Genomic DNA, 18,838 nt, shown 5'->3' on the forward strand with positions numbered 1-18,838 from the left:
TATTCATTTACTCATGAAAAAAAACTTAAAGAGCTTATTAAATGTCAGCCATACAGGTATAAAGATGAATAAGCCATGTTCTTTACTTGTAAAGGTCTCACCATTTATCAAGGAAAATCAACGTGTGATAAAACAAAATTACCTCTTTACCAAAAAAATAATTAACTCAAATATAAAGCCTGAAATCTAATTAAAATGTTTACATGAAGGAAAAGGAAAAATGAGCCCTCTGAAACAAATAATAGCCTAGTACATCTATCAAAAAAGGAAACAGCTAATTCGGCATCACTTTTTCTCAGTGAATCCATGTTGACTTGGCGATCATATCTTTTTCTAAATGTTTACAATGCATCTTTTGAATGCAATATATTGTAATAAACTATTATCAGGGTTCCACATCAAATTTAGCTTTTTCTACAATGAGAGTAATTAGGGAAAATCCATTCAACAGTATAATTAATTTGTGTTTAATCCCAATATTTGATTTTTTAAAAAATACTATTAAAGAAGAGTGAAAGTATTATATGCTTATTGAAAAGGGGCATAAATGGGAAAAGATTGAGAATCTCTCTGCTGTAGGCAGGCAGATTTCAGCTAAATGTGAGGAAGAACGTAGGCAGGCAGATTTTAGCTAAATGTAAGGAAGAACGTTCTAGTAGTTAGAGCTGCCTACCAATGGGCTGCCTTGCAAAGCAGCAAGCTCTCCATCACTAAAAATCTTTAAAGAGAGCTAACAGGCCATTTTTCCCAGGACGGAGCAGAAACAGTCTGGATTTAGGAGGCAGCATTGATTAGATCAGCGTCTCTCAAACTATGGTGAAGAAGCACTTTCAAAAAAATTTTCCAATCTGTGGTAGACCAAGATTCAGATGTCACATCGCTATAAAGATTTCTAAATGCCTATTTTTGATTTCTGTTTTTACCTTGCCACACACAAACTGTGGTGTGGCATGGACAGGTGAAGCACACTTTAAGCAGCACTGGATTAGACAGCCCGTGAGAGATCCCAGGTTCTACGGTGCTCCAAATTTACCTAGTCTGTTCTCCTTTCTATATTCATTGGGCATTAATGTCAAACTACTTCATTTTTTAACAACTAAATCTCTCTCTTCAGCAATTTAAAGAAGCATAATCTAAAAGATATTAGTCTGAAAGCACTAGATCAAAGACCTAAGATTTTTTTATTGCAGCGACCTTTTATCTCACTAAATTGAAATAGCAAAATTTATTTTTACCAAAACACATCTGAATGCTCATTTAAAACTGGTTACAAAAAGTCTATTTTCAGCTATTTCCCACACATAATTTTCTGGTGTCACTTTCTTTGCTCAAGCTGATAATGAAAGGTATAACAAACCATAGTTGATCACACATTTGAAGTTCTAACTTTATTTTACCAGCTGGGAGCAAAACCAACAGAACAGTCACTTGGGGGAGGGCATTCATGAATTTCAGAAGCAATGGGTGGAGGATTTAAGTTTTTGCAACCACCTGTAACACTCACTGGTGACCTGACCAAAGCAATTATGGTGAAGAATTATAAAAAGAGGCAGCAAAATTAAGAGTTTCCCATTCTTTTACTTCCCCAAATACTTCCAGCTTTCTCACTCCAAGGACAATCAGACATTTTTGTTCAAAATCTGCTATCTTCTTTCCATTAAAAATAAAACAAAACAACCTTCCTTTTCAAGAAAAAATTTCTAGATTTATGAGCTATCATCTCCCAACTCCATCATACATGAATTTTTCCCCTCCAGTAGTTCCAATATTTCTTAACTCACCATACTTTTACTAGAGCAGGAGTTCTTAACTATGAGTATACGGATGGGTTTTACAAAGTCTTCGAACTCTCTGAAACTCCAAATGTTTTAAAATCTTGGGTCAATGAGCAATTATACGGACAAAATGTCAACACATTCTTAGAGGGTACAATACTCCAAAAAGATTAAAAGCATCTTTCTTAAGTTAAAAATGTGATCTGAATAGAAATATAGGGTACAGCTTCTTCATTAATTGAATAGGCATATAAAAATATTATATCAGAAAACTAAAAAGGGCTTCAGAAATAAATCCCTTTAAATTTTATAGATGACAAAATTGACATTTGGAGAGATTAAGGGAGTGTTCAAGGTCACATTACTAGCTAGAAGGCATAAGCCAGATAAAAAGGCTGGTTTCCTGCTTGCAGGTCCATTCCATCACACCCTGCTTCCTATACAGGGCCAGAGAGGAGGATATTAGTAAGCAAACTACAGGCAGTCAACAATCCCACCTCTCATAAATGTACAATCTCAGAATAAATCAAGTAATTCTTTAAATACTACTGGCTCTTAACATACACAAATATTTTCTTTTTTTTATAAAGGTATCTAAAAGTACATATTCTCTTAGACGCATTTTAGAACTTGCTTCCTTGCCAGTAGGTACAATCAACAACTTGTCAATCATCTGAAAGACCTGAGTGTTTGATCCCACTGCAATCAATCAGAGAAGGGCACACACTTGACCTGGAAGGGACAGAGGACGTTCAGGAGACAGAGGGTTTCAAAGAGGCACTTAAACACATTTCTTTCTGAGTCAATTTCTCTGAAAGCCCACAATGCAAGCAAATTAGTTGAGTGGATCTTTCAGCAACTATTGAAGCTGTTTAGAAATTTTACGCAAAACCTCTTTTCAAAGTTTATTCTCTTGTTTATTCACGCTAAAGAACAGCAAGTGCAAAAACGAAAGGAGATGATGTTTAGTGAAAAGAATTTTTATAGTAAGTAATTAAGTGAGAAAGCTGAAAAAGAATGCCTTATTTTGGTGTCAGGATGGGTAGAAATCCAAAATGTGTTTTTAATTTTTTTCACACTAATTAGAAAACTGAAAGTCTGTAAATAAGAATCCAAGAAACCCTTCGTTCTCCTCACCCCCGGCCCTTGACTTCTGAAATACAGTGCAACTTTCTACCATCTGTTATTTTAGAGCAGAAACAGTAAGGAACATATGGGCTTTCTCTCTCAAGCAGCTGTAGTGTAGTTAAAGTTATAATAATTGTCTTTCTGTAAGATAAATTTACATTAAAAACCTGGCCAGTTAAAAACAAATGGCTCAGGCTCAGAGCCTTCCAGAATAAAATTAAGAAATTCAGAAATACCTATGACATATTACATTGAGAGATTTAGAGGATATCCTCTAAATCTTGTGCTTTTATGTTTAAGGTTAAATAAATACAATTCACGGTGCCCAAATCAGTTTATACAAAGAGTCCACAACTCATGTTTTCTCCTTCTCAATCAAAATGCTACAAGTCTCAAATAGGGGTTAGGTACTCATATAAAAAATCAGTATCTAAGTTCTTGAAACCTGATAATATAAATCCACCACTTCTATAGGTCAATCAAATCCAATCCAAAGGCTCATTTATTTATAAGAAAAATCACAATACATGTGGCACATAAACTTTCATTTCAACTATATATCATTTATGAGTTTAGGTAAACTGAAAGGAATTTAGAACATATTCTGACCCAAATGTTACGAAAAATAGGAATTTTACCTACCTTTATCTGGGTGATTCAAAATCATGATTCTCCTGTGAGCTGTCCTAATCTTGGCCTTACCAGCAGACGGGCTGTAAAAAGAAATTAGAAGTGCTTATAATAAATAGTGTCAAATGCAGATTATAAATTAATGGTTTACACGGGTTTCAAGAAATTAAAAACTAATGAGAATTTCACCATCTTGTGGATAAATATGAAATTACATCTTGTCACTTAATTTCACTAACCATCAAAATAAATAATTGATTCCAATGCTACATATATTTTCTTCAGTTCTTTTTAATGCCAGTCCTTATTCACGATCAATTTAAAAATTAAATACAATATATACGGTAGGGGAATCATAGTTTGTAGACTATACCATAAGTGTGAAAACTTATGCTTCAAGTCACTTTCGGGGAAGGGAGTATATGTAGTATAACAGATAGGTATGTGAACTCCAGAGCTACTGGACTGCCAGATTTTAATCCTGGCATTGCCATTTCGGATTGGGCAACCTTGGTCAAATTTTTTAACGTCTCTGTGCTTCAGTTCCCTCATTGTAAAACAGGGCTAGCAAAGATATATTCCTCATAGAGCAATTATAAGGATTAAATTAGTTAATGCTAACAGTGTTAGAACAATGCCTGGTGTGTAGGAAATACTCCACAATGATTAGCTTTTATTATTATCATCTTTTAACAGAGCAGCTCAAAACCCTTCATTTCTCATAATTATTTATCTCTGTGAGAAATCTACAGGCAAAGCTTGGCTGTTAGAGCCTATTCTCTAAAGAAAAATTAAAGGAGAAAGTTGAATAAACCTAAAATTATTTTGGTAAAACCTAATTTATCCAGTATTGGAAATGTTTCTCATTAATACATTTTCCAGGCAAGGAAAAAAGACTAACAGTAACAACAACAAAATCCTAGTGTCCCTACTTACTTCATAGCTATATTATCTTATCCAACCTACTTAACTTCTCTAGGCTTCAAATGGGGATAATAGTAGCTGGCAAAGTACAGGGTAGTTGTTGTAGATAACGTAAGTAAAAGGATTAGCATGACCTAGCAGGCAGTTAGTGTTCAAAGAATAGCAATTATTATTATGAATATAAAGGATACTTATGAATATGTATGACATATTTTCCACTTTTTAAAAATGGAGTATAAGTAACCTAATTTAACACTTCTCGAATGACTCAAAAGCATTATTAAGAGTATCAATTAAGTGCAAAGAAACTTTCAAGGTCTGCAGAGATTCACTTGCTCTTCTCCTAACCACTCATAGAATGCTATCCATTGAAGTTCTGTATGTTCTGAACACTGCCTTCCTTGATGTCACTTGATGTCAGTTGTTAATCCTTGATTCTGCCAGACCTCCAGACTCTAGCTATTCCTTGTTAGTTACATGCCACTTCTAATCTCCTGGGGTTAACTAACAGATCACCAGTCATCATCACGATCATTTGCTGAATAAAAATATGAAATATTCTTCCATGAATAAAATAAATAAGTCTTTGAGTCAAAGAAGAACTCAACAGAAAAATCAAAAAACATCCTGACACAAATGAAAATGGAAATAGAACATATCAAAACTTATGGGATGCAGCAAAAGCAGTTCTAAGAGAAAAGTTTATAGTGATAAAATCCTACATTAAGAAAAAAGAGGGGGCCGGCCCCGTGGCCAAGTGGTTAAGTTCACGCGCTCCACTTTGGTGGCCCAGGGTTTCGCCAGTTTGGATTCTGGGTGCAGATATGACACTGCTCATTAAGCCATGCTGAGGCAGCATCCCACACGCCACAACTAGAAGGACCCACAACTAAAAGAATACACAAGTATGTACCAGGGGTCTTTGGGGAGAAAAAAGAAAAATAAAATCTTAAAATAAAAAACAAACCAGAAAGAGCTCAAACAAACCTAACTTTACACCTCAGCAAACTATAAAAAGAACAAACTAAGCCAAAGTTAGTTGAAGGAAGAAAATAACAAAGATCAAAGTGGAAATGAATGAAATAGAGACTAAAAAGACAATGAAAAAGACCAACAAAACTAAGAACTTGTTTTTTAAAAAGATGAGCAAAATATACATTAGCTAGACTCACCAAGAAAAAAAGAGAGGACTCAAATAAATAAAATCAGAAATGACAGAGGAGATACTACAACTGTTGTATTACAAAGGATCGTAAGAGACTACTATGAACAATTATACACCAACAAATGAAACAACCTAGAAGAATGGATAAATTCCTAGAAGCATTCAACCTACCAAGACTGAACCATGAAAAAACAGAAAATCTGAACAGACCAAAGACCAATTACTAATAATGAGAAAGAATCAGTAATCAAAAACCTTCCAACAAAAGTCCAGGACTAGATGACTTCACTGAATTCTACCAAACATCTAAAGAAGAATTAACATCAATCTTCCTCAAACTCTTCCAAAAAACAGAAGATGAGGGAACACTTCCAATCTCATCTTATATGGCCAGCATTACCGTGATACCAAAACCAGACAAGGACACTACAAGCAAAGAAAATTATAGGTCAATATCCCTGATGAACATAGATGCAAGAATCCTTGGCAAAATTTTAGCAAAATGAATTCAACAATACATTAAAAGGATCATACACAGTGCTCAAGTGAGATTTATTCCAGGGATAGAAGGATGGTTCAATATCTGCAAATCAGTCAATGTGATACACCACATTAACAAAAACAAGGATAATAATCACACAATCATCTCAATAGATGCAGAAAAAGCATGTGACAAAATTCAACATGCATTCATGATAAAAACTTTCAACAAAGTGGGTACAGGAGAAACGTACCTCAACATAATAAAGGCCACATATGACAAGCCCCTAGCTAACACCACACTCAACGGTGAAAAACTAAAAGTTTTCCTCTAAGATCAGGAACAAGACAAAGATGCTCACTCTCACCACCTTTATTCAACACAGTACTGGAAGTCCTAGCCAGAGTAATTAGGCAAGAAAAAGAAAGAAAAGGCATCCAAATCAGAAAGGAGGAAATAAAACTGCTACTATTTGTAGATGAAATGATATTATATATACAAAATCCTACAGACTCCACAAAAACAACCCATTAGAACTAATAAACAAGTTCAGTAAAGTTGGAGGATACAAAATCAATATACAAAAATCTGTTGCATTTCTATACATTAATAACAAACTAGCAGAAAGAGAAATTAAGAAAACAATCCCATTTATAATTGTATCAAAAAGAACAGAATACCTAGGAATAAATTTAACCAAGGAGGTGCAAGACCTGTAGACTGAAAACTATGACACTGATGAAAGAAAGTGAAGAAGACACAAATAAATGGAAAGATATTCTACGCTCATGGATCAGAAGAAATTTCGTTAAAATGACCATACTACCTAAAGGAATTTACAGATTCAATGCAATCCCTATCAAAATGTCAACGGAATTGTTTACAAAAATAGAACAATCCTAAAATTTGTATGGGACCACAAACGATTCCAAATAGCCAAAGTTATCTTCAGGAAGAACAGGGCTGGAGGCATCACGCTTCCTGATTTCAAATTATATTACAAAGCTAAAGTAATCAAAACAGTATGGTATTGGAATAAAAACAGACGCAGAGATCAACAGAATAGAATAGAGAGCCCAGAAATAAACTCACACATATATGTTCACTTAATTTATGACAAAGGAGCCAAGAATATACAATGGGGAAAGGATAGTCTCTTCAATAAATGGTATTGGGAAATCTGGACAGCCACATGCAAAGGAAAGAAACTGGACCCCTATCTTACGCCATACACAAAAGCAACTCAAAGTGGATTAAAGACTTGAATGTAAGACCTGAAACCATAAAACTGCTAGAAGAAAACATAGGCAGTAAGCTCCCCAACATCAGTCTTAGTGATGATTTTTTGGATTTGACACCAAAAACAAAGGCAACAAAAGCAAAAATAAACAAGTAGGATTGCATCAAACTAAAAAACTTTTGTACAGCCAAGAAAACCATCAACAAAATGAAAAGGCAACCTACAGAATGGGATAAAATATTTGCAAATTATATATCTGATAATGGGTTAATATCCAAAATATACAAAGAATTCATACAACTTGATAGCAAAAAACAGATTAAAAAATGGGAAGAGGATCGGAATAGACATTTTTCCAAAGAAGACATACAGATGGCCAATAGGCACATGAAAAGGTGCTCAACATCACTAATCATCAGAAAAATGCAAATCAAAACCACAATGAGATATTACCTTACACCTGTTAGAATGGCTATCCTCAAAAACACGAGATTAGAAGTGTTGGTGAGGATGTGGAGAAAAGAGAACCCTGGTGCACTGTGGTTGGAATGTAAATTGGTGCAGCCACTATGGAAAACATTATGAAAGGTCCTCAAAAATTTAAAAATACTACCATATGATCCAGCAATTCCACTTCTGGGTATTTATCTGAAGGAAACGAAATTACTGTCTCAAAGAGATGTCTGCACCCCATAATCACTGCAGCATTCTTTACAACAGCTAAGACATGGAAACAACCTAAGTGTCCATCAACAGACGAATGGATAAAGAAAATGCAGTATGTGTCTGTGTGTGTGTGTATACACATATACATATATATATAATATTATATTATTCAGGTATAAAAAAGAAGGAGGGGCCGGCCTGGTGGTGTAGCGGTTAAGTGCACACGTTCCACTTCTCAGAGACTCGGGATTCGCTGGTTCGGATCCCGGGTGCGGACATGGCACCACTTGGCACGTCAGTTGCGGCAGATGTCCCACATATAAAAAGTAGAGGAATGTTAGCTCAGGGTCAGCCTTCCTCAGCAAAAAGAGAAGGACTGGCAGTAGTTAGTTCAGGGCTAATCTTCCTCAAAAAAAATAAAAAGGAAGGAAATCCTGCCATCTGCAACAACATGGATGGACTTTGAGAGTAATACACTAAGTGATGTAAGTCACACAGAGAAAAAGAAATACTGTATGATCTCACTTATATATGGAATATAAAAAAGTCAATTCATAGAAACAGAAAAGACTGGTGGTTGCCAGAGGTGGGAGGAAGGGGGCTGGGTGAAATAGGCCTTCATTTCAACGGTCAAAAGGTACAAACTTCCTGTTATAAGGCAAATAAGTCTTGGGAATGGAATATACAGCATGGTGACTACAGTTAACAACACTGTATTGTATATTTGAAAGTTGTTAAGACAGTAAATCTTAAAAGTTCTCATCACAAGAAAAAAGATTTGTAATTATGCGACGTGAAGGATGTTAATGAAACTTATTGCAGTAATCATTTTGCAATAAATACAAATATTAAATCATTATGTTGTACACTTTAATATACAATGCTGTATGCCAATTATATATCATTGAAATTGAGGGGAAATTTTTTAAAAATATTAAAAAAATTCTTTTAAATAAACAAGTCTTTTTGTATAAGGACTTTGGGGTATTCCTTTTGGCTCTTTACAGAAGTCTTTTGGGGATCATCTCAAATTTACTTTTGGTTGTAGATACCTCCCAGACAACCAGATGCTATCTGATTACAAAGACTACTGAATTTTGAAAAAGAAATCATTAAACATTGTACCAGCATTATGAACACTTTTTTTAATTGCCTATTAAGAAAGGAAAAACACATCACCTAGAAAAATCCCAGTATGCTTTAGTTTCCTATAGCTAATCTACATTTATCATTCTCTCTTTTGGGGCTCTGTAGCACATCTTTCTTTTATTAATGTTTTCTATTGTTCTGTATATATTTGACACATCTCCTTAGGTACATACTAAACTACTTAAAGGCAGAAGCTGTGATTTGTATCTTAAAATAGTATCTAGTGTTGAATATGCAATAGGTGCTTAATGTATTTTACACTGCCCTCCAACAGAAAATGGCTGTAAAAAGGTAAACTCCTTGAAAGAATAAAGTCTCTATTTTAGTAGATACTAACAGTATAAAGGATTATTGTATTGCAAAAAATTTTAAAGTAAAAAAGGGGATATGGATATGGATGGTAATTAGTCTTTGGGTGGTGAACATGATGTAATCTATGCAGAATCCAAATATAATGACGTACTCCTGAAATTTACATACTTTTATAAACCAATGTCACCTCAAAAAAAATTAATTAAAAAAATTAAAAAAGGGGAAAACCTTATTTCATAAAGCTTATCAAATGTTGACCACTAAATAATGAATACATAAGTTGAGTAAAATCCAAATTTCCATTGTATGTGGTTTTTTGGGAGTATATACATATATATATATATATATATATATATATATATAGTAAGCTGCATCTTATTCTGGATATTAAGCTTTAATTTAGCACATAAGACAAAAATCTGAAAATCACTTCAGTCAAAATTATCCTTGAAAAACATTTACATTGCCACTAACAAACAGTATACATGGTTTTGTATGTAAAATTCCATAAAGCATTATGTACACTAAGGTCTACCAACCACTGAACTATACTGAAGTGAGAAACACAAGGAAAGTTCATATGCCCAAATACGGCCATTTACAACACTCTGCCTTTAAGAAAAGAATTATTACACTCCTAGTGGTGAGCACTGGGGATGAGGGAAGTATTCTTGTTCACCTGCAGGGTTTATTCTCTTTTCACTATTGTTATATTAAGCCCCTAGGACCTTCATACATTTTAAAACATTTGTTTGTTGTTGTAAAGATTAAAGACGGGAGAATCCTAGTTCTTAAACATAGTACAAAAACTAACTGTAGCTCTGACATATCTCCAGTATGGACAATTTCACCATGAAATTGAAAATGTAACTTTAAATATGTTGCCTAGATCAGGAATTTCAAACCATGCTCCCTGGAATGCATCTGACCAGGAGTGGAGCTGAGCGGTGTTCCCTGATTCTGTGGAAAATGGAGCTGTTTTCATTTTATCTCTTTTACTATTGATCTTTTGAATAACATTTAGGCTTTATGCAATATACAAGAATGTGTAGAATCATCTAGTAGCACATAGGTATTTTTTAATAGGTTGTCAACAGAGTGAGCTCCATTTTGCCTTTATCTACTTGTTACAGTCTAAAAAGTTTAGCTTCATTGATTGCACAAAATGGAGCCACAGCAATGTATTCACATCTTGAAGAATCTTCTCAAAATCAACATTGCCTGATCGAAAGAAAGGGCTAGAGGAAAGCAAATGAGTTTTACCTTTCTATTTAATGTGTTAAGGGAAATATTTAGCTTCTGCATTTATGACAGAGACGGGAAGAAAGGGGAGCCAACATTTATTTAGTACCTGTTATTTGGTAGGCACTTTTATAAAAAGGTATTGTCATATCATTTTATAGTATCCCAATAAGGCTAAGTATTATTAATTACAATTCAAAAATGAAGAAACTGTTAGTGCAGAAAAGCTAAAAATAACTTGATCAAGATCACAAGATGCAGTGCCTCAGTGACAGAATCAGGACAAGGAGCTGTTTTGCCTAGCTGTATTTATTGAGTAGCTACTAAGCGCCATGTTTATGTTAAGAATTCCATATGTGTTAATCTTTGTAACAATTCTGTACAGTAGAAACTAATATTATCTCTATTTTACAAATGATGAAACTAAGGTCATGCAGCTAGTAGGTGGTAAAAATGGTATTTACACCCAGATTCACCTGTTAACAGCATCTGTGCTCTTAACCACCACATTTTCTTTCTGAAATTTTGTACAACTTCCAATTCAATGGGATAAAACTTTATAAACATGTATCTTAATTCTAATTATGTGTCCAGACAACAGCACTGCCTTGGGTGATATTAAATGATAGTCTCAGAAGCCTTTGTGTTTGGTTTTATAATGTGTTTCATATTCACATTTCAAGACTACGAACAGGATGTTATGGGGGCCCAAAAGAAGTTCAAGAAAAAAAATAACACCATTCTGAATAATATTAAGGCAAGGAATAGTTAGCAATATAGGTAACTTCCTAAGTTGGTTCCCATGCTTAAAATCATTTCCTTTTTCGTATTCTCAGTAAGGGAGCTCATTTCTTGTTATATTTAAATAAAGCACCAAGCTAAATTTAGTTGCTTCTTCTCTCCCCACCCCCTTTGTTTTTCTTGCTAAGTTATAAGAAATAATAAAATGTTTTGGCCTTAAAAATCTGCTAATCTACAAAAAAAAAAGGATGTCAATATAGGACTTTATAATCTATTCTGCTTAATTATATTGATTAAATCACCAGAAGATCTGTCCTAGATGGCACTGTCACCAACTTCCACAAAAATGTGAGTGGGCTCTAAGAGAACATAAGGCAAACAAATGAATACAGCTAAGGCAAATCTATGATAGGGGAAGTATTCTTAACTTAAAGTGTTAAATGTATTATGCAGCAGTCACACAATATCACTAACTTTCTCCTATACTGTCCAAAGTTAGACAATAAATGGATACTACGGTGAAACAGTCACAGTAAAATATGCTAGACGTCAAACAGTGGAACTAGAAAATAATTGTGAAACAGATCCCATATTATAATTGAAAATATGGTACATATCAAATTATAAAACTGAATCCAGAAAGAATTCAGTGTCACAATAAGGGATATTTTGATAATTGCTTTGAAACTTTAGTATTCAAATATAATAGCCTGTTAAGGAACAAAGACCCATCACAACTTTGCCTGATTTTTTCAAGGGGTATGGGATATTCTCTTAGATTTGAAGTTTTAAAATGTAAAAATGGTATTTTCTTCTCTGTCTCCTATTCAAAATTTAAAATATAAGAATAACTTCACGGTAGCATTTTCTCCTTTCTTAAGACAAGCTTGCTCACAGAACAAACTACTTATGCAGTATACCTACCTTACACCCAAAATAAGACTAGCTTCTCGCCTACTCATTTTCTGCTCAAATCCTCCTTTATAGTAGGATGACAGGCTCTGTACAGGAAAAGAAAGAGCAAGAAATAATTAGTTCCCTGTATGAGGTGGCATGACCTCAATCCCATCACGTAGCTGCAGTAAGAATAATGCATTTTACTAGAAGTCAACTTAAAATTGTAGGGGGAAAAAAGCACTAAAGAACGATCCTTTACAAGAAACTATGACCAAGATGAGCACTTAAAAAATGTTAACAAATTTCCACTTTCAAATACATTAATTTTTCTACACTGAGATATAACTGAAGGAATAAAAGAGATCAGGAGAAGCAAAAGGCTTGAGCTTTTTCTAAGCTCTGCTGTAGTTTTTTCATTAGATAACCTTGACCAAGTCGTTTAATGTTGATATGACAGACATCTTTTTAACCCATTAGACTGGCTGAGAAAGAAGATGAGGAACTGACAAAGTGGGGAGGACCTCAGGACAGCAGACAGGCAAGCCAAGAGAGACCGGAAAAGTGGACTAAAAGGTCAATGTGGCTGGAGAGGCGTGAGCAAGGAGAGCAGATTTAGAGAGGTAATCGGGGCCAGACTGTGGAGGGCCTTGTAAGCAAGGGAAATCATCTAGGATTTTATTCTCAGTGGTAGGAGAAGTCAGAGCACTGGAGTAACAAATTGGACTTTGTTTTGAAAGGATGACTCTAACTGCTGTGTGCAGAATAGAAAGGTGCAAGAGTGGAGGCAGGAGACCAATTAAGAGGACATGAAAACAATCCAGGCAAGAGATGATGGTGGTTGGATCAACATGGTAGCAGAAGAGGTAGCGAAAAGTGGTCAGATTTTGGATTTATTTTGAAAGTAGAACTAACATTTGCTTGGTGGATTGATATAGGATACGAGAAAAAGAGAGGAATGAAAGATGACGTAGTAAATACTGTTATACTCTGTGTAGCTTCCCCTTCAGAAGTGAAGGACTTATTCCTCAGATGCTGGGGTTGTTGCTGGCAGATAGCTCTCAGCTGTCAAACTCTTTAGGAAGTGGCTTGGCTGAAGAAATCCAGGCTCATGCCCCCTTCCCAGGGCAGTCTCTCTCTCATGACTGCTTGACATGGGGGTATAAACACTGTAGTTCTCTAGGGCTCAGTCCTTGACCTACTTATCTATATTGACTTCCCAGATGATATCATTTAGTCTCATGGCCTCTTGCCCCAACTTGGGACAATCACAATGAGCCAGCTGAGCTTCAGAACTCCCCATGAGGTTGGCTGAGGCTTTTGTTAAGACTGCACTGCAGCTGAAATTGCCTCTCTGTCCTTCTTCCTTCTCTTCCCTTCTGGAGCTGTTGATCCTAAAAGTAGTCCCTAATAAACTCCCAGCTTGCTAATCCTTCTCTCAGTCACTTTCCAGAGAACTTAAACTGCAAATGACTTCAAGGTTTCTGGCCTAAATGGTCAAACTGCCATTTAATGACTTAGAGAAGAAGTTGTTTGTTGTGGCTAACAGATATCAGGAGACTGGTGTTAGTTATATTCAGTTTGAAATGCCTACTAAATATCTAAGTGGAGGGGAAGTCTGACCTGGAGATAACATTTGGGAGTCACAAGCATACAGACAGTATTTAAAGCCATGAGACACCATCTAAGGAGTGTGCGTAGATGACAAGTCCAAACACTGAGCCCTAGAGACCGCAATGTTTAGTGGCACAGCAATGGAGAGCAATCAGTAAAGGAAACTGAGAAGGCCCAGCAGTGAGGCAGGAGGAAAAGCAGACACCCAAAGCAAGGAAGTGGAAAATAGTTTCAAACACCATGTCAAACGCTTCTGATGGTCAAGTAAGATATGTACTGAGAACTGACTGCTGAATTTAGCAGAGTCAAAGACTTTGAGAAGAGCTGAAGGAGCGAGTCTGATTAGAGTGAGCTTAAGAGAGAACAGGAGTAAAGGAATGAGAGACAGCAAAGAAAGATAACTTTTCAGGAGCTCTTAATAGAGAAACAGGATGCATGAACTCAACTTTTAGAAGGAAAAGAAATGCATACATGGTTCTAAAATGTGAACCATATTTCTGGAAGGAAAAATAAATAAATGTATGCTTATATAAAACAAAATCTGAAAGTATATACATCAAAATGTTATTGTGGGGTGATGAGATTATGAATAATTTTTTCTTCTTTATGTTCATTTTTACTTTCCAAATTTTCAATAATGAATACAGGCTGCTTGTACAATTAAAAAAAGGAGGACTAAATAAAAGAAGCCAAGGAAATTATTAGAGCTTAAAAAATTAGTCAGGGAACCAGATCTGGTCATTTATATGAGATATTTTTTTTGAACAGCTTCTTATAAATTTCCACTTGGTAATAATTCCATGGCAATTAATTTATTCAACAAACACTTCAGCAGCTACTATGTGCCAGGAACTTTTCAAATGAACAGGTCAAGTTCTGTCCTTCATCACAAAGATGCTAATCTATCAATGTACCAGTACTGTGAGGAATATGATAAAATATTCCAAGTTTCAAAAAAACAATCCCCTCCTCCAGGTTGTGAGGGGAGGAAGGGAATCAAATTAAGTATACATACTATCATGGACAAATTTTATACATACAGAAAAAAAAATACACACACACACACACAGGGGAATATATAAAGGAATAAGGGATATATAGGGGAACATATACAAAGGAATAGGGGATTTAACTGAGGAAGAACAGTTGGTTTTAAGGTTTCTCTCAGGAGACCAAAATTTTTACTAGATGCACACTTTATTCCCTGATATTTCTATGAGTTATTTACTTACCTTAGGGAGCTCCAAAATTTCAAATTTTCAGCATAAAAACATAAATTGATGATGTTTCATGAACTGTGATTCCCACTGTAGTCACAAAGCTCATCAACCCTAAAAGCAGGTACTGTATCTAAGTAACTTTTTCCTTTCAGTTTTGCCCAGCTGGAAAAGAAGACTCAGGAAAAGCTACTTAAACTCTAGCATCTAGCTGAGGCTCGTACCCTAAAATACTGACCTGCTTCTGAGTAAGTCAGTCTGTACATGTAAAAACATCACAACTCTTCTGAAAGAACTAGGTAATTCTGAGGATACAAATTTAATATTTGGGGGCTGCATACAGAAAAGTAGACAAGGAAAAAATAAAAACATTGCTCATGTTATTCAGCACATTTCTGCAGCGAAAATCATGCTTTCTAAATTCATAGGAAATTTAGGCTTTATATTACACAATTTTAAACAGAATAAAACTGCTATCATAGTATTTGAACATATTATTTGGTTTAAATTAGTATCTGTGTCATGAGCAAGCACAAAATTATAACTCTACCCCTCGGCATCCCCCCAATAAAACACAAACAAAGGCCCTTTAAACTTACAAACAGTATACCGATAGTGCATTATATTAGGATATACAGATATAAGGCAATTCAGAACCATTTTCTGACAACACTGGTGGGCCACAGAAATGTTTAGATCCATAAAAATGAGATTACAATAAGGAACAACTATATCATCGAACAGACGGAGTAATGGTTATATTTTTCCAATAAAATTTCCAAAAGTGGAAACAGTGGGATTCCACTAGTTTATTCAGCTATTTGAAAAACCTTACAAATTAGTTTGCATTATTCTATTCAGAAAGTATATATAAACAACAGAAATCAAAATCATTTTCCTTCTAAAATTAGCATTAAATGTGGTAATGCCATATAGTATCACAGGAAATATGAAATGAACCAAGTTAAACAAAAGTCTTCATGAGCTAATTTACTCAATCAATGACTTGAAACACAAAAACTCCTCCAGACAACCAGAGAAGAACCATATCATTCCATAGTCTTAAGAGAAGAAATACATTTACCACAAACCATAAATTTTTATTATGTACAATAATCTATTTGATTTATAGAGCCACAGAAGGATGATTTCAATTAGTGTCATTTCCATGAATTTCACTTAACCATAAAACAATAGAAGTCTAATTTTTAAAAACTATATTCAAGTAAAACGATAAATTCACAAATAGAAAAATAAAAGTTTCAAAAGATGATGAATGACTTGGGTTTTTTCCCTAGGAAAAACAACCAGGGATAATTAGGCATTAGCTGAGTCAATAATATACATAAATACTTAGAAAATCAAGCAAAAGGGTACTAGTTTAAAACAGTAGACTGAATAATAAAGGACTTTTGCTTTCCAAAGTCCCTTTGAAATGAGAAAAGAGATATTTTAAACAAGAAGAATCCATAATAAACCTAGAAAACAAGAAATGGGACAAGTAGCAAATCAGAAAGTTTAAAGAAGTCCCAGAAGATTGAAAATAGATAAGATGGCACATACAGAAAAATCATAGCAGCCCCAATCACCAGAGGAAAGAAAGAAAACCTTCTCAGGAAATCAAGAAGAAAACACTAAATTCAGAGTCAACAAATACAATAAATAATATCAGGGTAATTAATTAAACCAGAACAGCAGAAATAAACCATTCCTAACTCCATTAATACAGCACATAAGTGGCCTGCAACCTGCCACTTTAGCCCTCAGGCTAAGAAAGAGAATCACATATGGATGCATCTTATTGTGAATCTTAGGTCCCAAGATAAGCAGAGGGGAGTAAGAGGAGATCATGTTTCAGAACCCAGAAGGCTGGAGAAGGGGACAGTTATGCCAAGGAGTAAAACACACATAGTACTCAACTGCTCCTGCACTCTGGAGGTCCCAAGGCTGCCTCTGGGCTCCTTGCTTTGGAAGACGTGACTGTTGACATAACCTACAAATGTATTCACAGTCCACTATCAATCCTCTCATTCAACTAAACTGCTGAAGCAAGCCTACCAAACTGCTGAGGAAGGCCGCTTCTGTTAATCAACTTAGTCCTCATAAACATAAACCAACAACCAAGGACCACCAGACATTTGAACAAATCTAGTATCATGGGGGAAAAAAAATAGAACCAAGATGAACAAACAACAATTGCTTTTGAAGGAAGAAGATTAATCAGGAAGCAGAAGAGAACTTGAAAAAATTCAAATTAGTGTCTTTAGAGATATTCAAAAGGACAGCATGTCCATAAAAGAATAAGTTACTATGAAAAAGAAACAACAAAAATTCTTGGAAAGGAAAAAATTACTGATGTAAAAAATTTAGTGAGTGGACTACATAAGAGAATGGCCATTGGTAAAGGCCAACCTGGTGATCTGGAAAATAATCTCTGGAAATACTGAGAAATGCACAACAAAAAAAGAAGATAGAAAATAAGAAACAGTGTTAAGAGACATAAAGGAGAGACTCAGAGGTCCAACATCTCTCTAATAAGAGTTCCAGGAGGAGAGAAGAGAAACAATGGAAGGAAAAAATATAAGAGAATCTTACCAAAAAAAAGATAGACAATTTTCACATAAGGCTCACTAAGAATTCCTGTGAAATTTCAGAACATCAACAATAAGGAGAAAACCCTCGAAACTTCCAGAGCTAAACAACAAACAAAAATCACCAAAAACTTAAAACCAAAAGCACAAAGAACAAAAGAAAACCAAAACAGGCTGCACACAAAGGAATAAGAACACCAGAAACTCTGCCTGAGAGTCTGAGTACAAAAAATCTGGCTAAGAGTATGGAGGAAAGTATGAATATGGACACCGAGGTTCAGTCTGAGCAGAGATTCCTGTACTCCCCTGCTATTAGCTCCACCAGATTCCAAGGAGCCAGCAGCTAAGTGATAATTAACAGTGAGACAAAAGAAACAAATTGTTTAACAGAGAAGAACTTAAAACATTTACCATCCATGCATTCCATATGAAAAAACGAGGCAGTATTCCAGCAAAATGAGAAAAAAAAGTATGATAAAAATAAAGATGAGATTTAAGAACAAGAGGATGCTAAAGTATAGAGGAAGCAAATAAAATTTAAGAAAAAACTGAAAAGAGAACCCATAGGAACCTGAGCCTTGAACATTCTCCTTTGAGCGACAGAGATTTAGTGGCATACAATTACAGATCCTATTTTTTAGTAACTATATTTGGTTCAATAATGAATCATATTTACAAAATCAAAACACTGTAAACACGGCGTTTATAAAGTTTGACTTTCTGGAATCATTAGTGCCAAGAGAAAGTATGCACATATTTCATTTCTCAATTTCCCTGGAATGATTAATATTTAAACAATTGTTTAAAAAAACTCATATCTTCACTGAGGTATAAGTATGATGATGATGATAAAGATATTCTAAAATGTTTCACTGCAAACTGCAAGAGTAGTACTTTGTGAAAAAGGGGCCATATTTCCTAACTTGAAGCCCAGAAAGAAGAGAAAAAGGGGGACATGCATCAATTCCCTCTCTTCAAGAAGTGCAGGTGGCAGGGTCCGAAAACCCACGACAATCTCTTAAACTACTCTACCTTATCTGTGAGCCTCCACAGAGCCGTGAAAATTTTC

The 18,838-nt window shown here is 35.0% G+C and overlaps 1 protein-coding gene across 4 annotated transcripts in view; it reads right to left on the reverse strand.

The window, feature by feature from the left end:
- The window catches only part of DNAJC15 (DnaJ heat shock protein family (Hsp40) member C15), a 107,399-nt gene that overhangs the window by 56,626 nt on the left and 31,935 nt on the right, over positions 1-18,838 (reverse strand). For all 4 annotated transcript variants that reach the window (XR_011427807.1, XR_011427806.1, XR_011427805.1 and 1 more), the window contains exons 4-5: positions 12,378-12,454; positions 3,546-3,616 (exon numbers count right to left, since the gene is read on the reverse strand). Coding sequence is in view for 1 of the 4 variants with exons in the window: in XM_023621641.2 (XP_023477409.1) it covers positions 3,546-3,616; positions 12,378-12,454 (148 nt within the window). In the remaining 3 variants the exon portion in view is untranslated. The remainder of the gene's footprint in view (positions 1-3,545; positions 3,617-12,377; positions 12,455-18,838) is intronic.

This window comes from Equus caballus, chromosome 17 (assembly GCF_041296265.1).
Source record: "Equus caballus isolate H_3958 breed thoroughbred chromosome 17, TB-T2T, whole genome shotgun sequence".
NCBI classification, from domain to species: domain Eukaryota; kingdom Metazoa; phylum Chordata; class Mammalia; order Perissodactyla; family Equidae; genus Equus; species Equus caballus.